This window comes from Leopardus geoffroyi, chromosome D4 (genome assembly GCF_018350155.1).
Source record: "Leopardus geoffroyi isolate Oge1 chromosome D4, O.geoffroyi_Oge1_pat1.0, whole genome shotgun sequence".
NCBI lineage: Eukaryota > Metazoa > Chordata > Mammalia > Carnivora > Felidae > Leopardus > Leopardus geoffroyi.
Genome location: NC_059342.1, coordinates 82,086,587 through 82,106,563, shown reverse-complemented (window position 1 = coordinate 82,106,563; position 19,977 = coordinate 82,086,587). Strand labels below are relative to the sequence as shown.

At 40.9% G+C, this 19,977-nt stretch overlaps 1 protein-coding gene across 1 annotated transcript; it reads right to left on the bottom strand.

Moving 5' to 3' along the window:
- Positions 1-88: 88 nt before the first annotated feature.
- LOC123592745 (olfactory receptor 1G1-like) lies at positions 89-15,070 on the bottom strand. The gene is made up of 3 exons (XM_045468080.1): positions 14,987-15,070; positions 11,900-12,834; positions 89-257 (listed from the first exon to the last, which is right to left on the bottom strand). Exons 1-3 carry the CDS (start codon positions 15,068-15,070, stop codon positions 89-91), a joined length of 1,188 nt encoding a protein of 395 aa, XP_045324036.1.
- Between the last annotated feature and the right edge of the window lie 4,907 nt (positions 15,071-19,977).

The window sequence follows — 19,977 nt, the reverse complement described above, 5'->3', positions numbered from 1 at the left end:
CAGATCTCCTAGTTAGAGCCTAGATGGGGCGATTGTCCAACCTCCCAGCTGGCCCTTCTGCTTCGTGGTCCCCTGAGTCCCAGCAGTGTCAGTGATAAGACCGTTCGGATGACCAGATGGCCTTCCTGGTTTTCCCTGGGGTGACGTGCTGCTTGGATCCATCCTCATAGCCCTGATCCTGACCGGGGTCTGGCTCTATCATGGAGTCATACTTTTCTAATTGGAACCCAGTCCCCATGGATGGAATGCAGTATGTCCTAGAAAACAAGGGGGAAAATGTAGATAAAATAGCACAATCAACACCTTCAATTGTCATATAGTAGAAATAGTAGCAGGAATATTCCTATTTTCTCTGACTCCAGAGAACAGAGATATAAGCACTATGTGGTCTCTACATCAGGCTTGGGATACAGTTTCTGAATATATTTATCTTTTGTTGTAATTTTACCTTACATAAAAAAAGCTTATAAAACGTGTATGTGCTGTTGAAGGAGTGATAATAAAATTACTGACCACTCTCCCACCACTCAGCTTCAGTGGTATATAGTTCAATCTTGTAGAAGCCCTGTGTGTACGTGTGTTTAATCATATCCTTTCTTCCCCTTTTTGAGGAAATAACCATTGTGAATATGTGTACTATTTCTTTCTGTTCTTTATAGCTTTGCCACATGTGCGTTGTTGAAGATGTGACCACCATTGGATCCATAAGTTGTCCCCAGGTAATGGGAGGCTCCTCACCTCTCCTCTCCTCGGAATGTAGCTCTGCCCTCGTTCCCACAGTGGGAGCCGGTGTTGTCAAGGTCACAGCCCTGAGAGAGCAAGGTGCTGTTGAGGCCTTCTGGAGGGCGAAGTGACTGAACCCCTATGAGGCCTCTCTCTATATAAACTTTTAGGATTCTGGCAGGCAGGTGTGGGTATCAACTTGTCTTGGGGTGCCCAAGACACATGCCTTGTGCGTAAGTTCCCTTGCTTATTAGCACTGCTCCCTACTAATCCAGAGTGGCCTGCCTCTTTCCTTGTTCTGTCCCTGCCCTCTGTGTACTGTGGCCAGTTTGAGGACCAACACGCATAGATGTCTGAACTGTATGGTTTACTCTAAATTTGCCTGTTCTTGTCATTTATGCGAATGGAATTATACTTTTTATATTCTTCTGTAGATCGCTTATATTGGTCTGCATTATTCTTCCACATTTGTTCATGGGACGCCTGTAACCGCAGGGCGTTCCCGTTCAGTGTCGTCTCATACACCCCTCACTCTACACCCTTGCTGCCTGCTGACGTTTCAGTTTCAGAACTTCTGGCTTGGGAATTACTGTGTGTGTACGTTGTCTGTGATTCTCTCAGCGGATTCTGGGGTAGCATTCCATAATCAAACACATGGCACTTCCACGACAGAATGAATGCATATTCCCACTGAGTACAACTAGTTGAGAATGTAAATACTCTTGTGTAAATTCGGATCATGTTTTGTTGCTCAATGAGTTCACTGAGAACATACAGAAAATCCTTCTCTCATGAGAGACTTTTTACAATAGAAATGTAGGTAGATTTTCTGGTGCCTATGTATGTATGTATGTATTTTCTGTGCCATTGTATGTATGTATGTATGTACGTATGTATGTGTTTATATGTAGAGTTTTTTAGTTTTAATTTTTTTTTAATATAGCTTATTGTCAAATTGCCTTCCATACAGCACCCGGTGCTCATCCCAACAAGTGCCCTCCTCAATGCCCGTCGTCCACTCTCCCCTCTCCCCCACCCTCCCATTAACCCTCACTTTGTTCTGTGTATTTAAGAGTCTCTTATGGTTTGCCTCCCTCCCTCTCTGTTTGTAACTTTTTTCCCCTTCCCTTCCCCCATGGTCTTCTGTTAAGTTTCTCAAGATCCACATATGAGTGAAAACATATGGTATCTGTCTTTCTCTGACTGACTTATTTCACTTAGCATAATACCCTCCAGTTCTATCCATGTTGCTTCAAATGGCAGGATTTCATTCTTTCTTATTGCCAAGTAGTATTCCATTGCATATGTAAACCACAACTTCTTTATCCATTCATTAGTTGATGGACATTTAGTCTCTGTCCATAATTTGGCTATTGTTGAAAGTGCTGCTGTGAACATTGGGGTACATGTGGCCCTATGCATCAGCAGTCCTGTATCCCTTGGGTAAATTCCTAGTAGTGCTATTGTTGGGTCATAAGTTAGTTCTATTTTTAATTTTTTGAGGAACCTCCACACTGTTTTCCAGAGTGCCTGCACCAGTTTGCAGTCCCACCAACAGTGCAAGAGGGTTCCCTTTTCTCCACATTCTTTCCAGCATCTATAGTCTCTTGATTTGTTCATTTTAGCCACTCTGACATGCATGAGGTGATATCTGAGTGTGGCTTTGATTTGTATTTCCCTGATGGAAGAATGATGTTGAGCATCTTTTCATGTGTGTATTGGCCATCTGGATGTCTTCTTTGGAAAAGTCTCTATTTATGTCTTCTGCCCATTTCTTCACTGGATTATTTGTTTTTTGGGTGTGGAGTATGGAGAGGTTTTTTATAGATTTTGGATACTAGCTCTTTATCCGATATGTCATTTGCAAATATCTTTTCCCATTCCATTGGTTGCGTTTTAGTTTTGCTGATTGTTTCCTTTGCAGTGCAGAAGCTTTTTATCTTCATAAGGTCCCAATAGTTCATTTTTGCTTTTAATTCCCTTGCCTTTGGAGATGTGTCGAGTAAGAAATTGCTGAGGGCGAGGTGAGAGAGGTTGTTGCCTGCTTTCTCCTCTAGGGTTTTGATGGTTTCCTGTCTCACATTCAGGTCTTTCATCCATTTTGAGTTTATTTTTGTGTATAGTGTAAGAAAATGGTCTAGTTTCATTCTTCTGCATGTTGCTGTCCACTTCTCCCAGCACCATTTGTTAAAGAAAGTCTCTTTTTTCCACCGGATACTCTTTCCTGCTTTGTCAAAGATTAGTTGCCCATATATTTGTGGGTCCATTTCTGGGTTCTCTATTCTATTCCATTGATCTGAGTGTCCGTTCTTGTGCCAGTACCATACTGTCTTGATGATTACAGCTTTGTAGTATAGCTTGAAGTCTGGGATTGTGATGCCTCCTGCTTTGGTTTTCTTTTTCAAGATCGCTTTGGCTATTTGGGGTCTCTTCTGGTTCCATACAAGTTTTAGGATTATTTGTTCTAGCTCTGTGAAGAATGCTGGTGTTACTTTGATAGGGAGTGCATTGAATATGTAGATTGCTTTGGGTAGTATCAACATTTTAACAATATTTGTTCTTCCTATCCAGGAACATGGAATCTTTTTCCATTTTTTTGTGTCTTCTTCAATTTGTTTCATAAGCTTTCTATAGTATTCAGTGTATAGATTTTTCACCTCTTTGGTTAGATTTATTCCTAGGTATTTTATGTTTCTTTGTGCAAATGTAAGTGGGGTTGATTCCTTGATTTCTCTTTCTGTCACTTCATTGTTGGTGTATAGGAATGCAATCAGTTTCTGTGCGTTGATTTTATATCCTGCAACTTTGCTGAATTCATGAATCAATTGTAGCAGCTTTTTGGTGGATTCTTTTGGGTTTTCCATGTAGAGTATCATGTCATCTGCAAAGAGTGAAAGTTTGACCTCCTCCTGGCCAATTTGGATGCCTTTTATTTCTTTGTGTTGTCTGATTGCAGAGGCTAAGACTTCCAATACTATGTTGAATAACAGTGGCAAGAGTGGACATCCTGTCTTGTTCCTGACCTTAGGGGGAAAGCTCTCAGTTTTTCCCCATTGAGGATGATATTAGTGTTGGGTCGTTCATATATGGCTTTTATTATCTTGAGATATGCTCCTTCTATTCCTACCTTCTTGAGGGTTTTTATCAAGAAAGGATGCTATACTTTGTCAAATGCTTTCTCTGCATCTATTGAAAGGATCATATGGTTCTTGTCTTTTCTTTTATTAATGTGGTGTATCACATTGATTGTTTTGCGGATGTTGAACCAGTCCTGCATCCCAGGTATAAATCCCACTTGGTGGTGGTGAATAATTTTTTTAATGTGTTGTTGGATCTGGTTGGCTAATATCTTGTTGAGGATTTTTGCATCCATGTTCATCAGGGAAATTGGTCTATAATTCTCCTTTTTAGTGGGGTCTTTGTCTGGTTCTGGAGTCAAGGTAATGCTAGCTTCATAGAAAGAGTTTGGAAGTTTTCCTTCCATTTCTATGTTTTGGAACAGCTTCAAGAGAACAGGTGTTAACTCTTCCTTAAATGTTTGGTAGAATTCCCCTGGAAAGCCATCTGGCCCTGGACTTTTGTTTTTTTGGCAGATTTTTGATTATTAATTTGATTTCCTTACTGGTTATGGGTCTGTTCAAATTTTCTATTTCTTCCTGTTTCAGTTTTGGTAGTTTATATGTTTCTAGGAATTTGTCCATTTCTTCCAGATTGTCCATTTAATTGGCATATAATTACTCATAATATTCTCTTATTGTTTTTATTTCTGCTGTGTTGGTTGTGATCTCTCCTCTTTCATTCTGGATTTTATTTATTTGGTTCTTTTACTTTTTCTTGTTGATCAAACTGGCTAGTGGTTTATCAATTCTGTTAATTCTTTCAAGGAACCAGCTTCTGGTTTCATTAATCTGTTCTACTGGTTTTTTTTTTTTTTTTTTTTTTGGTGTTGATAGCATTAATTTCTGCTCTAATCTTTATTATTTCCTGTCTTCTTCTGGTTTTGGGTTTTATTTGCTGTTCTTTTTCCAGGTCCTTAAAGCGTAAGGTTAGGTAGTGTATCTGAGATCTTTCTTCCTTCTTTAGGAAGGCCTGGATTGCTATATACTTTCCTCTTAGACCGCCTTTGCTGCATCCCAGAGATTTTGGGTCGTGGTGCTATCATTTTCATTGACCTCCATATACTTTTTAATTTCCTCTTTAACTTCTTGGGTAGCCCATTTATTCTTTAGTAGGATGTTCTTCAGTCTGCAAGTATTTGCTACCTTTCCAAATTTTTTCTTGTTGTTGATTTTGAGTTTCATAGTGTTGTGGTCTGAAAATATGCACGGTATGACCTTGATCTTTTTGTACTTACTTAGGGCTGATTTGTGTCCCAGTATATGGTCTATTTTGCAGAACGTTCCATGTGCACTGGAGAAGACTGTATATTCTGCTGCTTTAGGATGAAATGTTGTGAATATATCTGTTAAGTCCATCTGGTCCAGTGTGTCATTCAAAGTCATTGTTTCCTTGTTGATTTTTTGATTAGATGATCTGTCCATTGCTGTGAGTGGGGTGTTGAAGTCTCCTACCATTATGGTGTTACTCTCAATGGGTTTCTTTATGTTTGTGATTAATTGATTTATATGTTTGGGTGCTTTCACATTTGGTGCATAAATGTTTACAACTGTTAGGTCTTCTTGCTGGAGATACCCCTTGATTATGATATAATGCCCTTCTGCATCTCTTGATACAGTCTTTATTTTAAAGTCTAGATTGTCTGATATAAGTATGGCTACTCCGGCTTTATTTTGTTGACCATTAGCATGACAGATGGTTCTCCATCCCCTTATTTTCAATCTGAAGGTGTCTTTAGGTCTAAAGTGGGTCTCTTGTAAACAGCATATAGATGGATCTTGTTTTCTTATCCATTCTGTTACCCTGTGTCTTTTGATTGGAGCATTGAGCCCATTGACGTTTAGAGTGACTACTGAAAAATATGAATTTATTGCCATTTTGATGCTTGTAGAGTTGGAGTTTCTGGTGGTGTTCTCTGGTCCTTTCTAATATTTGTTACTTCATATATATATATATATATATATATATATATATATATATATATTTTTTTTTTTTTTTTCCCATCTTTTTTCCCCTCAGAGAGTTCCCCTTAAAATTTGTTGTAGGACTGGTTTAGTGGTCACAAACTCCTTTAATTTTTGTTTGTCTGGGAAACTTTTTATCTCTCCTTCTATTTTGAATGACAGCCTTGCTGGATAAAGAATTCTTGGCTGCATGTTTTTGTGATTCAGCACACTGAATATATCCTGACACTCCTTTCTGGCCTGCCAAGTTTCTGTGGATAGGTCTGCTGCAAACCTGATCTGTCTTCCCTTGTGTGTTAGGGACTTTTTTTTCCCTTGCTGCTTTCATGATTCTCTCCTTGCATGAGTATTTTGTGAATTTGACTATGATATGCCTTGTTGATGGTCGGTTTTTGTTGAATCTAATGGGGGTCCTCTGTGCTTCCTGGATTTTGATGTCTGTGTCTTTCCCCAGGTTAGGAAAGTTTTCTGCTATGATTTGCTCACATGACCCTTCTACCCCTATTTCTCTCTCTTCCTCTTCTGGGACCCCTATGGTTCTGATGTTGTTCCTTTTAAATGAGTCACTTATCTCTCTAACTCTTAAATTGTGCTCTTTTGCCTTAGTCTCCCTCTTTTTTTCTGCTTCATTTTCTCTATAAGTTTGTCCTCTATATCGCTGATTCTCTGTTCTGCCTCATCCATCCTTGCTGCTGCTGCATCCATCCATGATTGCAGCTCAGTTATAGCACTTTTAATTTCATTGAGACTATTTTTTACCTCTTTTATCTCTGCAGAAAGGGATTCTAATCTATTTTCGACTCCAGCTAGTATACTTATTATCACGTTTCTAAATTCTGGTTCAGACATCTATCTTGTGTCTGGGTTGTTTAAACCCCTGGCTGTCGTTTCTTTGTGCTGTTTCTTTTGGAGTGAACTCATTCGTTTTGTCATTTTGAAGGGAGAAAAGGAATTAATGAGGTAGAAAAATTAAAATAAAAAGTATTAAAATTAAAAAATTAAAAACACACACACACACAGAAAATCTAATAAATGATGCTAGATCCTAGGTGTGTTTTTTGTGGGTGTTGAAAGTGGTTTGACAGATTAGAGAAAAAAAGGGGGAAAGGAAATTGTTTGAGAATTTGAAAACATGAATACACTGAAATAGACTAAAATAAGATGATGGGAGTTAAATAGAATTTGAAAAAAATTACACAAAAGTAAAGAATGTAGTAGAAAAAAAACAAACTATTTTTAATAACAATTAAAAATAAAAGAATTTTTCTCTTTCTGTATTCAAGAAAAAGAAACTAAAAAGAAAAATGAGAAAAAAAATAAATCGTTTGAAAATTTGAAAAAGTGAATACACTGTAGTAGCCTAAAATAAAATGATGGATGTAAAATAGAATTTGAAAAAATTTACATAAAAGCAAAAAATATAGTAAAAAGTTAAAGAAAAATATTTTTGATAGAAATTAAATGTAAAAATGAAGTTTTTCTCTTTCTGCATTCAAGAAAAAGAAAAGAAATGAAAAGAAGAAAAAAAGAAAAAAAGGAAATCGTTTGAAAATTTGAAAAAGTGACTACACTGAAGTAGACTAAAATAAAATGATGGTAGTAAGATAGAATTTGAAAAAGTTTACACAAAAGTAAAATATAGTAAAAAAAATAAGGAAAAATATTTTTAATAAAAAATGAAAATAAAAATGAATTTTTTCTTTTTCTGTATTCAAGAAAAAGAAAAGTAGTGTAAAAGAGAAAAAGAAAAGAATGTTGAATAGTTGGACCTGCTAACAGATTGAAATCGGACTGAAATTACTTCATTTTCCCCTAGAAGTCAGACTATGTAGCGCTCTGTAGTCCATAAACTAAGCAGGCGGTGAGACTTGTGTTCTTAAAGAGTGAGGTTGGCCCAGTTGGGCGTGGCTCAGTGTAATGGCTCTGTTCTCCACTAGATGGCACTGCTAGCCTGCTGGGGTAGATTGTTGTGGCACTAGTAGGTGTGTATGCATATGCCCTGGAGCGGTGAAAATGGCGTCCCCTAGCTACCCAGTGTGTAGTATGGGTAGTGTTCTCTCCGATCAGCAATCGTGCACCCGTCCTCTGTCTTCACCTTTCGTCCACTCCCTGCTTTTACACTGTCCGTGATCAGGCCCCAGGCAGTACCTCTCTCCCGAGTTTTGTCTCAGATGCGGCTGTTTTCCCCAGCCCCTTACTTCTGAAGGTCTGTGGCTTTGACCCGTTCCTCCCCTCTGCGAGAGGATCTCACTGAGCAATGGGCAAACAATGGCCGAATGTCAGCTGTACCCAGGAACGCTTGCTGGACCCTGCTGCTGCCGGAGCCCCGAGACTGTGGCCAGGTGCCAGCCCGCCCCAGAAAAAGTTTGCGAGATAGTGTAGCAGCAGCTTTTCACAGATTATGGAAAATCACGACACACATCTGGGACCAGGCTTCATCCTTAACACCAGTACCAGCTAATGTGGCCGCCTTCCGGGGTCTGCTGGGACCAGCTGGCTTCAACAGTTTCTACCAAGTGTCCTTCCAGCAGTGGAACTGCTTTTCCCCATGTAGCCTCAGAACCTCCCAGACCCCACTCTGTTCCTGGGGATTCACCTTTCCCACCAGAGCACCGCCAGGTATTGAGCGGTTGAGTTGCAGACTTTGCACTCCCCTTGTTTACAGTCTTAATGAAATTTAAACCCTCTCCTTTCTCCTTTCTCCTTTCTCCTTTCTCCCATTTTAGTTTAGTCCCTGTGGCTGTTCCCAATTTTTCACTTTCTCTCCAGCTGCTTTTGGGGAGGGGTGCTTTTCCCGTATTCTCCCCCCACCCAGTCTCAGTCCTCTCTCCACCTGCAAAAGCAGCTCCCTGCCTGCCACCGGCTTCTCTCTCCCCAAGTTTACCTCTCCACACCACATACCTGCTGAAGTCTATAGTTCAGGTTGTGCAGATTGTTGTGTTAATTCTCCAATCAGCTTACTAGGTGTGTAGGATGGTTTAGTGTTGATCTGGCTGTATTTCATGGATGCGAGACACACACACACACAGACACACACACACAAAATATTTTTATTTTAACTGATTGAAGTCATCAATATATATTTTATCTTGTAAGCACTTTACTTGTGTCTGTTTGTAAAAGTCCTTTCTTCCCTGAGTTCAGGGAGACATTTCCCAACATTCTCTTTTAAAAACTTTATAATTTGGCTCTTCCCAATCAGTTCTTTAGAGAATTTTTTTTTTATGTGTGTGTGTATCTTGTGATGTGTGTGTGTGTGTGTGTGTGTGTGTGTGTAGGGGGGGGTCTATATTTTATTTATTTTTACATCAAGAAACTAATTATTAAACAAATGGTTCTCCATAGACTCTTCTGAATTGCAATTATATGGAAATATCATCTGTAATTGAAATGCAACCTTGTTTCCTCCTTTAGAGGGTTTAAATATTTTATTTTTTTCTCCCTCTACTGCAGTGGGTGGGACTCAGGTAAAATGTGGGCTAGCTGTGGTGAGAGCTGGTATTCTGTCTTTTTTTTTTTAATCTTTATTTTTGAGAGAGAGAGACAGAGCGTGAGCGGGGGAGGGGCAGAGAGAGAGGGAGACACAGAATCTGAAGCAGGCTCCAGGCCCTGAGCTGTCAGCACAGAGCCCAACGCGGGGCTTGAACCCACAAACTGTGAGATCATGACCTGAGTCAAAGTCGGACGCTCAACTGACTGAGCCACCCAGGCACCCCCCTACACCTAACGGTAATATCATTCTACTATCTGTCAAGTATACTTCTGTCTATGCTTCATTTTTTCTGAAGATATTAAAAAAAATTTTTTTAAGTTTATTTATTTTGAGAGAGGCAGATACAGCATGAGTTGGGGAGGGGGAGAGAGAGAGGAAGAGACAAATCCCAAACAGGTTCTGTGCTGTCAGTGCAGAGCCCAGTGCAGTGCTCGAACTCATGAACTGTTAGATCATGACCTGAGCCCAAACCAAGAGTCAGATGCTTAATTGACTGAGCCACCCAGACATCCCTTTTCTGAAGATTTTACTTTTTTTTTTATGAATATAATTTACTGTCAGATTGGCTTACATACAACACCCAGTGCTCATCCCTACAAGTGCCCTCCTCAATGCCCATCACCCATTTTCACTGTCCCCCACCCCCCATCTACCCTTAGTTTGTTCTCTGTATTTAACAGTCTCTTGTGGTTTGACTCCCCACTCTCTGTGTAGATTTTACTTTTAAAGCAAAAGTAAAAGGGCGCCAGGGTGGCATGGTTCGTTGAGCGTCGGACTCTTGATTTCAGCTCAGGTCATGATCCATTGGTTCATGAGATAAAACCCTGCATCAGGCTTTGTGCTGATAGCATGGAGTCTACTTGGGCATCTCTCTCTCCCTTTCTCTCTCTGCCTTTACCCTGCCTGTGCTTTTTCCCTCTCTCTCAAATAAATAAATAAGATTTAAAAATGTATGTAATAAAGTAATATCTGTACAAAATGTGAGGCTCAAACTTAGAACCCCAAGATTAAGATTTGCATTGCCCTTGTCAACTACACTTCAGTTAAAAAAACAATAGGGATGCCTGAGTGGCTCAGTTGGTTAAGCATCTGACTCTTGAATTTGCCTCAGGTGATGATCTCAGGGTTGGTGAGATCAAGCACCACATCAGGTTCTGTGCTGGCAGTGTGGAGCCTGCTTGGGATTCTCTCTCTCCGTCTCTCTCTGCCCCTCTCCTGTTTGCACTCATGCTTTCTCTCTCTCTCAAAAAATAAAAAATAATAAAAATAAAAGAATGAAATGGAAGAAAATGGTTAACAGACTGTGGAAAACAGTGCCTTCACCAACAATCAAAGAAATTAAAACTAAAGCAAGGAGATACCATTTAGCTGTCATATCATTTATAATTAAGGGTACAGTGTGAACATCAAAATATGGAGAACATGTAGACAAGAGGGCACCCTCATTTGGTAATTTTTGCAGAATGGATAAAGGGTCCTATAGAGGTTAGATATTCTACTTTTAAAAATATTAAATATAACAGATTATGAACACATGAAAATATTTTTCAGAGATGTTCTTTGCATCATTACTTGTAATAGTGAAAGCTTAGAAACCCTCTAATCTTTAACAATGGTGAAATACCGTATATGTTATGGATATTTATTCTGATGTACTTTCAGAGAGCCAAATGTCCAGGAAGAGATAATAATATGGAGATAACTCATGAGATTAAGCAAAAAAGTATATATATTTGTACCAGCAGTATTTTCTCAACAAAGTAAAGACAAAAAGTCATTAGAAAAAGACAGGCAGAAAATATTGTAAAATATTACCAGTGGTTTTCTTTATATGGAGGAATAGTGTGTGTTTTCTTTTTTCCTATTTCTTATAGTTTACAAATTTACTATAGTAAGCATGGATTATTCTGTAGGTGAGACATATGAAATAAACCAGAATTTAAAAGCCAAAGAATCAAGGACTTGTCCATAAGTAATAATTACTCTCTGTCAGAATCTTAGATCTGATCCCTGATGTGTGATTTGGGGCCAGTCCTCTGAAGTGTCGGTGCCTAGTTTCTTCTCCTCAAATGATTCTTGTCTTCTTAGTCCCAGCAAATAGCATGTCTTCTTGGTGCAGCCTTCTCCATGGGTAGGTTAGTCCCTATCAGTGAGTTGTTTCCAAAGCTGGACTTGGAAATGGTCCCTGAAACTCTGAGCACTTGAGCCTTCCTGGTTGTGAGCATTTCTTGTAGCTGAGTGGGACCTGTTAGTCCCAGGCTGAGCTGCTTCTACCTGGCTTCCTCCCAGCACCCAAATTCTGTCTGGTGTCATTCTTGGTGATTCCTACTCTCTGGCTTGGATCTGCTTGGACACCTATACCACTAGTCAAGTCACCCTGTAGGGATTACTGGCCACTCATCTTCCAGGGGTGCAGTTCTGTCCTTTTCCAGTATCTCTGATTGTAATTCTGGCCAGTGAGGCATTCTCTGTTTGTTAAACCTGGTTGTGATGTTGGGCATCCATCTTGCTTGAACTTGAGTTTTCAAAATTACAGTGGGGAAGTGCAGGGAGAAGGCATTTCAGAGAGCCTGAGCTTCCAGTCTGAGGAAGGACCCTCTACTGAGTAGAGCATCTTTCTGAGTCAAAGAGTCCCAACAGGGCCCCTTTCATGTCCCTGTTCCTCAGGCTGTAGATAAAGGGGTTCAGCATGGGGGTGACCATCGTATATACTACAGATGCCCCCATTCCTATTTCTGCTGAATAGGTGGATGAGGGCTGGAAATACACCAGAAAGAGCGTCCCGTAGAAGAGAGTAACCACTGACAGGTGAGAGCCACAGGTCGAGAAGACCTTGTGCTTCCCCCCAGCAGAGGGGACCCTGAGGACGGTGTGGATGATGTGGGCATAAGAGACCAGGACACAGGTGAGAGGGACCACACCTGAGAGGGCTGCTTCAGCAAACATCATGACCTGAAAGATCTGGGTGTCTGAACAGGCAAGTTTGAGGAGAGGGAGAAGATCACAGAAAAAGTGTGGGATGGCATGAGAGGCACAGAAGGAGAACTGAGACATGAGGAGGGTGAGCGAGGAGGCCAGGAGGTGGGAGCAGAGCCAGGATGCGGCGACCAGCAGCAGGCAGCGCTGGGGACACATGATCGTGGTGTAGTGGAGAGGAAGGCAGATGGCCACGTAGCGGTCATATGCCATCACGGCCAGCAGGAAGTTATCCAGCAGGGTCAGCGCCATGAAGAAGTACATCTGCACGAGGCACCCAGTGTGGGAGATGGCGTGGCGCTGTGTCAGGATGTTCGCCAGCACCTTGGGGACAATGGTGCAGGTGAAGCAGGTCTCGACGAAGGACAGGTTGGCCAGGAAGAAGTACATGGGGGTGTGGAGGTGCTGGTCAGAGCCAATGGCCATGATGATGAGCAGGTTCCCCAACACGCTGACCAGGTACATGCCCAGGAAGAGTCCGAACAGGAGAGGCTGCTGCTCAGGGTGTGCAGAGAAGCCCAGAAGCAGGAAGTCAGAGACGCTGGTTTGGTTGCTGATTTCCTTCAAGGAGAGAAATTGGAGCAGAATCTTGCTTAAATGAAATTAAGCTCTGACTAGTACAGTTTGCTACTGGTCTGTTTTCTCTATACTTTGAAAGGTCTCTGAGATTCACTAGCAGCTATAAGTGCAGGTTTGCAGATATGAGGACTGTGGTCTATGGTAGTGAGGTGTCAGAGTGGGGCCGTAGTCTGCATTCTAGATTTCTGTAATGTGGCAAGTTTTTGCCATGGATTGTCTGATACTGAATGGGGATTCACTGGAAAGAACTGCTTCACCTTTAATTCCTTTTATAGTAAACACAGAGCAACCACTTTGGATTATCTCTTTTTTGGAGCTACTTTTGGGATCATGCATCTACTAGGATTTCATGGACTCATGGAGTGCCTGTGTGCATGTGTGCAAGTGTGCGGGGGCATATTGAGGGAGATTGAAGAGGAATGGCTTCTCCAGAGAGGAGCCAGCTGAGTCCAGGGGTCTCCAGGTGTATGGAGTGCTCTGGAGCCCTTTGTCTTTGAAGATCATTCCAATGGGTCACCGTGGACGTGAGAACATTGGAAACTGGGAAGCACTCTATCATTCAGGGCATATCATTTTCATTCTCCTCACCATCAACACCTTTCTTTTCATCTTCTGGGCTTTGGCATCCTGGAGATGGGGTGGGAATCTATTCTCTGTTTCTTATTCTTGGTCTGACCCTGGTTGGCCACTTAACTCTGAATGTGTGTTACCTCATTTGGACTATGTGCAACACTTTCATGGAGTCATTGAAGTTATGACTGAGATGATATGTATGGAGGGCAGGTTACTATTGAGGGTGGTGATGCCCCTGTCTCTGTTAGTAGCAGTTGCTGGAATGTGAAGCGGAGACATAGAATGTCACGGAAAAGCATAGCATGCTGTGCTTGATGGCTCTGTTCCCCACATGCCTTTTAACTTTGGGGGCTGTTTTCTCCCTTTGAGCCTTCCTTCCTTCCTCTGTATGATAGATACTAGCCCTACCTGAGAGGTCTGTTGAAGGGACCAAAGGCTGGAATCCGTTGAAGTTTCCTTATCAATCATGATGTGCAATCAAGATGAGAAATTCCCATGTTCCTGTTTGATGGTGTGGAGAAACAAATGTGATGAACAGTCAGTGGCAGCACGGGTTAATGTCATGTTTATTTAGTGCTGTGATAAAAACATAATATACCCTCAGGAATTGGAATGCATTCCCCAATCTGTACTCTTGATGTGACTTTGAGAAGGTCATGGAACCTTATTTGGCTTTAGTTTCAACATCTGTTTAAATGCAGTAACAATTGAGTTTACTGCATATAGTGGTTATGAGGATTAAGTTGGATTAGAAATTATGGTATACTATTTAAACCAAGGGTGGCACATAGCAAGTGCTCAGTAAATAGGATTTAGCATTGTTACTGCTGTTTTTAATAAAACAGCAGTCATCTTGTACAAGGTGAGCCAAGCCGTACAGGGTGTTTTGTGGTTGTTGTGTTCTGGTCAATGTCTGCAGATTGGGCTTGTCAGTTGTGAGATGTCAACACCCAATGTCACCACCACCATCACCACCTTTAACATCAGCAGAAGCACTACCACCTTTGAAGGGTTATGCCTCAGAAATGTCAATGCAAAGCATTTGTTTTAGCATCTGAAAGCCATGTGTAAACTTGGTTAAATAACTGAATCATCAGAGCCCCTCAAATTATTAGTGGAAGAATGGGAATAAATGAGTGTATCTGAAATAGTTATTTGCTGGCTCAACATTTTAGAAAGAGAAGGGTTGTGAAGAAGTGATTTGGGGTGGTGGCCGAGAGAGATTCTGGACCCACACCTGCTGAGTGGACTGAGAGGGAAGTGTGCTTATTGTTGCCTAGGTGCAATGTGAACGTCACAGGTGGGGCTTGGGGAAGGGTGGTCTGAAGACCATTCTCTTCAGTGACTTCAGAGAGGACCATCAGGGACATGAAGGACACCAGAGAAGGTGATCAGAAGAGCCAGAAATCGATTGGCAGATACAGGTATAGGATAGAGAGGAAAAAAGCAAAAGGAGAAGCCAAATTGCTACGCACGTGTGTGTGTGTGTGCGCGCGGAAGCATGCTTACAAGGGGCCTTAGGTGGACCGTTCATTCCCCATCCATATGCCTCAGTTCTTACCTGGACATGCTGGCCAGCCTCAGTCTCTGACACTTCCAGGAAGGAGATTGGGTTTGCTCTCCCACTGACTCTTTGAGAAGACATGGCTAGAGTCACTGAGCCCTTCCCTGTCTGTAGGAACAGCACGGACTGGAGACTCAGGTCCTTGGTGACATGTCAGGCACAGGAGCCAGGAGGGGCTGCTGACTTTTCACAGGTAGTGTCTCCTGGGACCCATTCCCAGATCTCCTAGTTAGAGCCTAGATGGGGCGATTGTCCAACCTCCCAGCTGGCCCTTCTGCTTCGTGGTCCCCTGAGTCCCAGCAGTGTCAGTGATAAGACCGTTCGGATGACCAGATGGCCTTCCTGGTTTTCCCTGGGGTGACGTGCTGCTTGGATCCATCCTCATAGCCCTGATCCTGACCGGGGTCTGGCTCTATCATGGAGTCATACTTTTCTAATTGGAACCCTGTCCCCATGGATGGAATGCAGTATGTCCTAGAAAACAAGGGGAAAAATGTAGATAAAATAGCACAATCAACACCTTCAATTGTCATATAGTAGAAATAGTAGCAGGAATATTCCTATTTTCTCTGACTCCAGAGAACAGAGATATAAGCACTATGTGGTCTCTACATCAGGCTTGGGATACAGTTTCTGAATATATTTATCTTTTGTTGTAATTTTACCTTACATAAAAAAGCTTATAAAACGTGTATGTGCTGTTGAAGGAGTGATAATAAAATTACTGACCACTCTCCCACCACTCAGCTTCAGTGGTATATAGTTCAATCTTGTAGAAGCCCTGTGTGTACGTGTGTTTAATCATATCCTTTCTTCCCCTTTTTGAGGAAATAACCATTGTGAATATGTGTACTATTTCTTTCTGTTCTTTATAGCTTTGCCACATGTGCGTTGTTGAAGATGTGACCACCATTGGATCCATAAGTTGTCCCCAGGTAATGGGAGGCTCCTCACCTCTCCTCTCCTCGGAATGTAGCTCTGCCCTCGTTCCCACAGTGGGAGCCGGTGTTGTCAAGGTCACAGCCCTGAGAGAGCAAGGTGCTGTTGAGGCCTTCTGGAGGGCGAAGTGACTGAACCCCTATGAGGCCTCTCTCTGTATAAACATTTAGGATTCTGGCAGGCGGGTGTGGGTATCAACTTGTCTTGGGGTGCCCAAGACACATGCCTTGTGCGTAAGTTCCCTTGCTTATTAGCACTGCTCCCTACTAATCCAGAGTGGCCTGCCTCTTTCCTTGTTCTGTCCCTGCCCTCTGTGTACTGTGGCCAGTTTGAGGACCAACACGCATAGATGTCTGAACTGTATGGTTTACTCTAAATTTGCCTGTTCTTGTCATTTATGCGAATGGAATTATACTTTTTATATTCTTCTGTACATCGCTTATATTGGTCTGCATTATTCTTCCACATTTGTTCATGGGACGCCTGTAACCACAGGGCGTTCCCGTTCAGTGTCGTCTCATACACCCCTCACTCTACACCCTTGCTGCCTGCTGACGTTTCAGTTTCAGAACTTCTGGCTTGGGAATTACTGTGTGTGTACGTTGTCTGTGATTCTCTCAGTGGATTCTGGGGTAGCATTCCATAATCAAACACATGGCACTTCCACGACAGAATGAATGCATATTCCCACTGAGTACAACTAGTTGAGAATGTAAATACTCTTGTGTAAATTCGGATCATGTTTTGTTGCTCAATGAGTTCACTGAGAACATACAGAAAATCCTTCTCTCATGAGAGATTTTTTATGATAGAAATGTAGATAGATATTCTGGTGCCTACATAGTAGTAATTGTTGTGTTTAAAAAAATTAATCGGGTGCCTGGATGGGTGTGTTGGTTGAGGCTCCAACTCTTTATTTCAGCTTGGGTCATGATCCCAGGGTCATTTGATCAGGCTCCATGTCAGGCTTTGTGCTGTTGGAGCCTGCTTAGGATTCTTTCTCTCTCTCTCTCTCTCTCTCTCTCTGTCCTTCCCCAGTCACTCTCCCTCTAAAAAAGTAAATAATAAAAAATAATAAAATAAAGATGGATAGACGTAAAAAAATTATCAGCATAGAGTAACACATACAGAAAACTGCAGAAAACAGAAACCTTGCACCCGGGAAATTATTAGAAAGCAGTCACCTATGTATCACTTCCCAAATTTAGAAGTAAAACATTGCCAGCACATCTGAAGCTCGTTTTGTGTATCTTGCTAAATCATTACTTTTCTCTCCTTCTCAGAGAAAAATAATCCCTATCCTCTTTCTAACAGTTTATTTTATCTTTGCCTGTTTCTGAAGTTTAGTAAACACACTCACTCATTATGTATTCTGGTTTCTGGCTTCTTCGAAATTTTACTTGTGTGAGATTCATCTAGATAGGTGTATGTAGTGGCAGTCTGTTCATTACCATCGAGGTGAGTTGCTCCACTGTAACCGTGTGTGTTACTCACACACTGTAAGGTTGAAGGAATAGTTGGCTTTGTGGCTGTTAGGAATGATATTAGGATGATCATTCTTGTACATGTTTCTTGGTGTGCACACGCATTCCTTTCTGTCGTGGACATGCCTAGGAGTGGCACTGCTGGGATCTGAGATGTCCATATCCCCCCATTTAGTGCACACATCAAGTTGACTTCCAAAGAAATTGTGTCAAGTTGCACTTGTATCAGCAGTGTGTGCGAGTGCTGGCTGCACCACATCCTTGATAACTCTTGGTGGTTTCAGCCTTTTCCGTTGTGGTCATCATGTTGGGTGTGCTTTGGGGGACATCTCCTGATGCTTTGATTTTATGTATCAGTGATTAATCATGAGATGGAGGACCCTGTAAATACTTACTAGTATTTTCATTTCCTTATTTTGAAACTGCTTGTTTAAAGTTTTGTTCATTTTTCCGTTTAGTTATTTGTTATATTCTAATGTATTTGTAGAACTATTTAGAGCTATTTATTTATTCTAGATACTAGCCTTTTGTTGATTTATGCATTATAAATATTATATCTTGGTGGTTTGTCTTTTCACTCATTATAGTGCTGTTTGCTAAATAAATATTTTTACTTTAACTGATTGAATTCAAGTGTGTGTGTGTGTGTGTGTGTGTATAATTTTTTTCCCTTAGCGTTTTATTTGTGTCTAGTTGAAGAAGCCCTTTCTTTCCTGAGTTGAGGCAGACATTTTACACCATTCTCTTTTAAAAACTTTATAATAATGCTCTTCCCAATCAGTTCTTTGGTACACTTGGAATTGATTTTTGTGTATGTTATGAAGTGTGTGTGTATGTGTGTGCAGGTGTCTATATTTATTTGTTTTTACATCAATATAGCTAATTATTAAACAAATCGTTGCTCCATAGACTCTTCTGAATTGCAATTATACGGAAATATCATCTGTAAACAAAATGCAGCCTTGTTTCCTCCTTTACAGAGTTTAAATCTTATTTTTTTCCTCTCCTGCAGTGGGTGGGACCTCAGGTGAAGTGTGGGCTAGCTGTGGTGAGAGCTGGTATTCTGTCTTGTTCCCCATTTAGACAGCAGAGATTTAAATGTATAAGCTTTATATATTGTATGTGCTGTGTGTTTGCAAAAAGGCAATTTTTTTTTGAGATTAAAAAAGTTTTCTTCTATCCACATTTTGCTAGGAGGACTTTTCGGTGAGTGGATGTTGAATTGTATGACATGTTTTTTCTTTTTTCTTCCATCTTTTGAAATGTTCTTGCATCTAATGATTTTTGTCCTTTGCTTTGTAAATATGGTGACTTACTTTGATTGACTTTTGAGTGTTAAATCAACCATACCTTCCTAGGAAAACTCAACTTGGTAATGATATATCTTATTGTCTCTGCATTGTTGTGATCGCATTGCTAATATTTTAGTTTGAATTGGTATGTTTATTTTATAAAATTGTTGATGCATTTATCTTCATGGAGATCAACTTGTAATGGTAATTTTTTTTGCAATGTTCCTGTCACTTTTTGGTATGAATGTTGTGCTAATCTCATAAAGGGAATTGAGTGAATATTCCTCATTTTCTTTTTTTTTAATTTTAATATAACATATCTTTTTAAATTTTAATTAAGCTCCACACCCAACATGAGCCAGCCCGGTGCCTCTCTAATTTTTTTGAAAGGGTTTGGAAGCCTGAAATATTTTCCTGGTTGGATTGTGTATAGACACTCACTCTTACAGACATTTGGGCCTGAAACTTTCTTTGAGGAAAGCCTACACACTCAGCTTCTTCAATGGTGATATGTCTATTCCAGTTTTCTATTTCTTACTAAATTAGTTTTGATGAGTTATATTTTTCTAGAAATTTGAGTTTAATCTAAAATTTAAAATTTGGGGCGCCTGGGTGGCGCAGTCGGTTAAGCATCCGACTTCAGCCAGGTCACGATCTCGCGGTCCGTGAGTTCGAGCCCCGCGTCAGGCTCTGGGCTGATGGCTCAGAGCCCAGAGCCTGGAGCCTGTTTCCGATTCTGTGTCTCCCTCTCTCTCTGACCCTCCCCCGTTCATGCTGTGTCTCTCTCTGTCCCAAAAATAAATAAACGTTAAAATTTATATATCATTGTGGGGCACCTGGGTGGCTCAGTCGGTTAACTGTCTGGCTCTTGATTTTGGCCCAGGTCATCATCTTGTGCTTCGTTGGATTGAGCCCCATGTCAGGCTCTGCGCTGATAGCATGGAGCCTATTTGGGATTCGCCCCCCCCCCCCCCAGAATAAATAAACTTTAACATTGTTCATAATATCCTCTTTATTTAATATCAGAGGTAATGTCACTTTCTTCATTCTTGTTACTGATGATTGGTGTTTTCCCCATCTGACCATTTTCATCAGAGGAATATAAATGATCTTTTCAAAAAATAATCTTTTAGCTTTGTTGGTCTTCTCTATCGTATGTTTTTTTTTCTATTTTGTTGTATTTTTCTGTCATCTGTTTTCTTCCTTGGACTGATTTTATTGTTCTTTTTAAGATGGATTCTAAGCTTATTTTGCAGCCTTTTCCTTTCTAATA